This window comes from Gracilinanus agilis, chromosome 3, assembly GCF_016433145.1.
Source record: "Gracilinanus agilis isolate LMUSP501 chromosome 3, AgileGrace, whole genome shotgun sequence".
In the NCBI taxonomy this organism is placed as follows: Eukaryota; Metazoa; Chordata; class Mammalia; order Didelphimorphia; family Didelphidae; genus Gracilinanus; species Gracilinanus agilis.
The window spans coordinates 170439347-170446013 of NC_058132.1; the positions used below are offsets into that span (position 1 = coordinate 170439347).

The following is a 6667-nucleotide window of genomic DNA, read 5'->3' on the forward strand; positions in this document are numbered from 1 at the left end:
TGGAATTGAAGTCAAGGGAGACTGAAGGCAGGGTTGCCCAGTAGGAGGCTATTACAATAATCCAGGTGAGAGGTGGTAGTAGTTGTGTGAGTGAAGAGAGGGAATGTACTACAAGTAGAATCTATTAGCCTTCGGTGGATATGAAAGGTTAAAAGAGGTTCAAGAGATGGGGAGAAAAGAAGATGAAAAAGTTGAGGATTATTCCCAATGTTTTGAAGCAGAGTAAAAAAAAAAGAGTGGGTGGCTTCAGTAGAAATAGAGAATTTCAAAAGAGAAATGAATTTGGAGAAAAGAGTTTCTGTTTTGGATATGTTGAATTTTAAATGCTTTTGTGACATCCAGATGGAAATATCTAATCAGTGACTTATGACTGAGTCTTAGTAGAGACACTGCTATTGTAGTCTTCTGTAGAGAAATTGTCATTGAACCCGTGAAAACAGATGAGATTTGGTATTTTAGAATATAAAGAAAGAAGAAAAGAGAGCCCAAAACAGAGTCTTATCACATATACATCAATGAAGATGCAGGGCATGAATGATCATTCAACAACTACCAGATAAAGAATGGTCAGACAGATTGCAAGAGAATTAAGACCCAGCAGTGTCTCAAAGGCCCTCTTCCCCAGACCAGAGAAAGAATATTTAGGAACATAAACTGGTCAACAGTATCAAGCGCTACACAAAAGTCCGAAAGGATGAGAACTAAGAAAAGACCTTTAGATATGGCAACTACAGTGCACTGGTAGACCAGTTTCAGTTGAGGTCTGAGATCTGAAGCCAGATCAAGGGGTTTAGACATGAGTAAGAGGAAATAGAGATAAGAGTAGACAGCTTTTTTTTAAAGAATTGGGCTATGAAAGAGGAAAGATAGGATAAGAACTTGCTGGGATGATAGCATCAAATAAGTTTTTTAATAGAGAAGACCTATGCATATTTGTAGGTAGTAGAGGAGGAGAGAGTAGATGGAGACTGAAAATTAGAGGAGCAGGATGATCGTAGGGGCAGTATGCCAGACAGAGTGGGAGGAGATGGGATCAAAAACACAAGAAAGGATTGGCATTGGGGGAGAGAAAGGCCATCTCATTAGAGACTTTATTCTCATTAGAAAAAAGGATAAAAGAATAGGGGATGATGACAAGGTGTTTTAAATGTAAAGCGGAGTAGAAGAGGGAGCTCATGGTGAAAGGCTTCTATTTTCTTGATAAAGTATAAAGTGAAGAATTATGATAGAGGGAGGCTAAGGTAGAAAGAAGAGGCTTAGAATATCCATTGTGGAGAATGTAAAAGAGCTGTGTAGCACCTAAGCTGCCCTATTCTCAACCATGAAGTCCTCAGAATGGCTGCCCCATACTCAAAGCTCTCAATAGGTCTACGTTTTCTCAAAACCATAGCTCATGGGCCCCTACTAATGTGGTTAGTTCTTCTCTACTCAGCCAGAGAACACAATTAGTTCAAAGCAAAGAGATTTAATGAAATATCATGGTAATAAAAATGGCACTAGAATATTGTTCCCATAATCTTAACACACATTCTCCCACATACTACCATCGGAGAGAGTGGGCAAATGGATATCACTCCTGAGGCGCATACACACATAGGAAACACACGTGGCCAGGGCACTCATGTGGAAGGGCAACTAACCCATGCCTCTGGCACTGAAGGACCGCCAGTGTCCTCCGGTTATGTCATCATGCTGCTCACCTTGCTGGGTGCATAGTTTCCACTGGACACAGTTCTGCTTACTACTGAGCAAATCATTTTTCTCAGCTGATTGTTAATTCTGCTAGTTGCATAGTGGCAGCTCAGCATGTTGGTGCCTTCTACGTGTTTCTTACTGTTACTGGCTTCTGGATTTATCTTTTCAGAGCTACCTTCTGGCCATCTCAGCTCCCATCTGCTATGGCATAGTGGCTAGAACATCTTCCCGAGAAGTGTAGATTGGCAGCTCTTTAGTCAGAACCACTGCACCCTACTGACAAAAGCCAGGAAAAGTGCCCCCAAGTTAAAACTCAGTCTTTTCTTTTTCACCCATTTGTTTGAGATTGAAGATAGTTAAACATTTCTAGAATCTTTTTGAGTTAGCATGCAAATGAATTTAAGCTAGAATGAAAGGGAAGCTAAGGTCTTCTACCCATATGTTTCATATTCTTACCTTTATTTTATATTTCTGTGAACATCAAAGGTGTTATATTTTGGATAGCAGAAAAACTTCAGTAATTGACTTGTAGGGTCTGTTGTTGTTCAGTCTTTTCAATTAGGTCCCCACCCTACATGACCCCATTTGGGGTTTTCTTAGCAAAGATATTGGAGTGGTTTGCCATTTCCTTCTCCATCTCATTTTATAGATGAGGAAACTGAGGCACACAGGGTTAAGTGACTTGCCCAGGGTCACACAGTTTGTGTCTGAAAGCAGATCAATTAATGGTCGATCAAGAAAGAGTAAAATGATTATCTCATAATAGCAAGAGTCTAGTCAAGATTAGGTAGCATAAAATCTTGGTTGATCCAGTAGACACACTTTCTCCAACCTTATTGGCTGTGGAGAAGTTGGAATCCAGGCCTGGGATTCAGCAAGACATGAGTTGTATTGGGACAAGGAAGCAAAGAATTTGAAAGTAGACAATATTTAAGGGTACTAGAGATCCTGGGGACCATAGATTTAAGAGGATGAGGCATAGGAAGAAATGTTATGAAGGGATTTACTGTCAAACAGGGACATTTCAGAGCTCTTAATTATGAACGTGGAGCACCTCTGTTGGGGTGGGGCAAGGGGGGAGTGATGGAACACTCAGGAGTGTGTTGTTCACTCTCAAAAGACCAATACGGAGTGAATCAAAAACAACGAGGGAATCAGATCCCAGCAAATTTATTTAGTTTTTATTGTGAAGCAAACATTTCTCAAAATAGTAATAAGCTATTCTGTGTTAAGTGTAAGCCCTCCTTGAAATATATCCTGAAGACATTTTTTGAATGTAAGAAGTGGTTTTTTGACTAGAAAACTTTAGGTTTGCCAACTAATAGTGTACAATGTTGAAAGGTTCTGCTGCAATGATTATTGTTTTTATTCTAATTTTCTGGCCCTTTCTCAATTTGTAATTATTCTAAAAAATTAGAATAAAAAAATAAAAAAGCCTGGATTTTACAAAAAAAAAAAAGTTGTCTACTACCATACTCCTAGATTATATAATGCAAACAATGGTCTTTGTTAACATTAAGTTTATAAAGTATTTGGCTGTCTGTTAGGGGTGTAATGTACCATATGAGTGTGGGGGAAAGAAAACCACATTGTTCTTGCTCTTCTCAGCTGACTCTTTTTTATTTTTTTGGTTCAGTCTCCCCCAGAGATGGCATTCCCTGCTTCTTTGGCAGCACAGCATTTTCTTGTGGAAGAAGAGAAACGAGCGAAAGAACTGGAAAAGCTTTTAAATACACACATAGATGAACTTCAAAGACATACAGAATATACTCTCAATAAATACACCAGGCTAAAACAAAATAGACATATATGAGCCTTTAAACTTTTTTATTTGCTTTTCCCCTCCCCCAAGAAAAAAAAGGCCTGGCAAAGCATTTGCAAAGCTGATGAATGAAACTGAAAAATCTTGTTCTGTTTTCTTGAGTAAATAATTACTACAAGGCAACTAGGAAATAGTAAGTATTTTGTTCTATAAAGCTGTTTGCTTTATTGCATTAACATCCTAAAGTGTTCTGCTGTAGAGTTGCCATAAAATAAACATGACTACTATCAACGAGATTTTTCCAGTCTAAGGAGTATCTTGGAATTAACTATGCAGCTCTTTTCCCACTTGAATCATGTATACTAAAAATCCATTTCCTCTGTAATGACACAAAGCAAGCGCAAGGATGGAAGAGCATTTCGAATATGAAACGATCTAGTACGGCTCAGTCAAACTAAAATTGAAAACTTGAGGGGTTTTTTTTTCATGGAAAAATGTTATTTTGGTGTTTGTGTTCCTTTAAAATATGAGCATTTATTTTCACAGAAAATACTGACATGTTCCTGGTTGCTGCATTTCCTTTTCTTATGTCCCTATGGTTATAAAATTATGAAGGTCATCTAAGGTGCTCGGGGCACATTTCAGGTGTGCTTTGTTAAGACTACCCGAATGAAATACTTCCTGTTAATTCACTGTCCATGGACAATGACGTTAACACTCCCAAGAAATATATATCACAATTCTATTTCATTTTCTAAAAATACCCTTTGGACAGGAGTTTGACTTTCTTGAATAAGTACCAAAATGGATTTTCCTGCAAAGGTTATGAAAAATGCCTAGGTGGCTATCATGTCTCCCGGAGGTCTTAAGTTTTTCATTTTCTATTTTAAAAGACTGAAGATCAAGATGGAAAATTTAAGGGGGGAAAACACCATTATTTTAATGGTAGAAGGCTTCAACTCATTCTGCATAGTAATGAGGAAGTGCAGATGTACACAGACAGATGGTTAACGCCACAATATTATCTCAGCCATATTGTATTTACTGTATGTTTGATGCTATAACATCTAACAAACTAGACTATATCAACATAAGCTTTACTAAGAAGAAAAATAAAAGTTATGGACACTTTTCATTTCCTGGTTAATTTTTTAACCGTAAGAAAAAATAAAGCAAATTCGACAGTTTTCAGGGTTGTCTTTGGAAGGGTAAAAACCTTTAATACACATATTTTTCTGTACCCAAAATCTGTACTAGTATCTTTCTCTTTAGAGTAAAAACCCTTTCATTAGAAACTTGTCTGCTAAAATAGACATCTGAACAACAACTTTCTCTCTCTCTAAAGCTCTGAACTTAACAGAGTAATTATGCTTCCTAATATACTGGCCTTTATATAGGAAGATAACGTTTGTGACACACAGTCTTGAGGGCAATCACTTTGAATTTTTTTCACAAGAGACAGATTTATGTTGAATATTTTTGATGATCTAGTCTAGAAAGGAATTTCCCTTAATCCACTTACTCATGACTTATTCCCAGTTTTCTAGATCATCTTTTACAAGGAAAAGGTATAATATCAGGAAAGTCTTCCCATTCTCTACCTTTTATCTCTGACCCTCTAGTTTTATAATAATATGCAAAGGTTTACCAAGGTGACCCAAAATATAAGAGTCTGAGATTGGGCACAGGGAGGTTGGGGTATAAAGATGAAAAATAGTCACCAGGTTGTTGAGCTTCAGGATGGCATCTAAAAAAAATCTTTTCCATAAACAGAAGATAATTTAAGTTTGCCCTAGGTAATGGAATGACTACTATTTGAAAGCACTTCAGAGAAAATTCACTTCAATACAACAAACATTTATCAAACATCTACCATGTGCAAGGCACTGTGTTAACCATTAGAGGAGACATAAAGTTTAGATTATTCAGTTCAGTAAACACTAAGCAGCCATTATGTACAAGGCATTGTTTTAGGTTCTGAGAATTTGAGGGCAAAATGAAAAAAACAATCCTAATCTCAAGGAGCTCCCAGAAGGTCCACTGATGGACTAGGATTCCGGCTACTACCCATCTCCCAGGGCCTCTTTTGCCAAAGATCTTCTTAGCTGACAGTGGGCCCAGATCCAGATCTCTGGCCTGTGGGCTCCAGGCTTTCTGTACTGCTCCAGTGCTCATCCCAGGGCAAGACTCACTAACTAGCTTCACTGCAGCCATCTAGTCTGCCATGAGGAGGACCTTTAATGCCTCACAGAACACAAAAGCATCACCTGCCTCAAGGGAGCCCTGGAACAGCCTAATCACCACCTCTCGAAAGACCCTTGAGACTGTCTGGACTCATTTCCTCAGTGTTTAGCATATTCCCAGTCCAACATATTCTATCCCAGGGATTTTGAATTCCTAGATTGCTGAAGTACAAAGACTGTTCTCCAAACCCAATTGCCAAAGTCCTCATTCTCAGCCCCCTCAACCTTATCCACCAAATATCCTGCCCCAGATCTACACTTCCACTGTGCTCTCTGAAATGCCTACTCCTTAATGAACAGATAAGTTTCTATATTAATCTTCTTTTACTCCTTCCATCTTTTGGAACTCTCTAAGGCTTGACACTATCTTTATAACACTATCTTTGGCCATTATTTTCAATTCTCAATTGTATGTTTTCTAATAATCCTCTTCCTTTAACTCATTGGTTATGGTGGGAGAATCAGAAACCTCCTTGCTTTTCATTGCAATTTCTAGACTTTCCCTATAATCCAGGAGTTCTTAAAACCATTTTTGTGCCATGGACTCTTTTTGATCTATAAATGTTTTCTCTGAATTAAATGTTTAAAGTAAAATACATAAGATATTTTAAAAACCCAAACTAAATATTTAGTTATCAAAATATTTTTAAAGACAAATTTGTGAACCTCAGGTTAAGAATCCCATTACTCAGCATCCTTTACTCTGGAATTTTATGCTATCCATATTTTTCATCCAATCCATATCTTGGTGACTATTATCAATCAACCCCCATGGCATTCTTCTCAAGTACAATGACCATATATTAGATTTCCACAAATATACTGATGTTGTCTCAAGCAGCCTTATTTCCCAGGTGCTCAATCTACTCAGGTTCCATGATCTATCACTCGATCATATCACAACGCACAAAAATTTCTTACCTTTGATCTTGCCATCACCCACAAATATTCTTCCATGTTCATGAAC

The 6667-nt window shown here is 37.7% G+C and overlaps 1 protein-coding gene across 1 annotated transcript in view; it reads left to right on the top strand.

Moving 5' to 3' along the window:
- DEUP1 (deuterosome assembly protein 1) overlaps positions 1-3508 on the top strand; it is a 104277-nt gene extending 100769 nt beyond the window's left edge. Inside the window, exon 12 of the mRNA XM_044666220.1 lies at positions 3332-3508. Coding sequence (XP_044522155.1) covers positions 3332-3508 — 177 coding nt within the window. The remainder of the gene's footprint in view (positions 1-3331) is intronic.
- The last annotated feature ends 3159 nt before the right edge of the window (positions 3509-6667 follow it).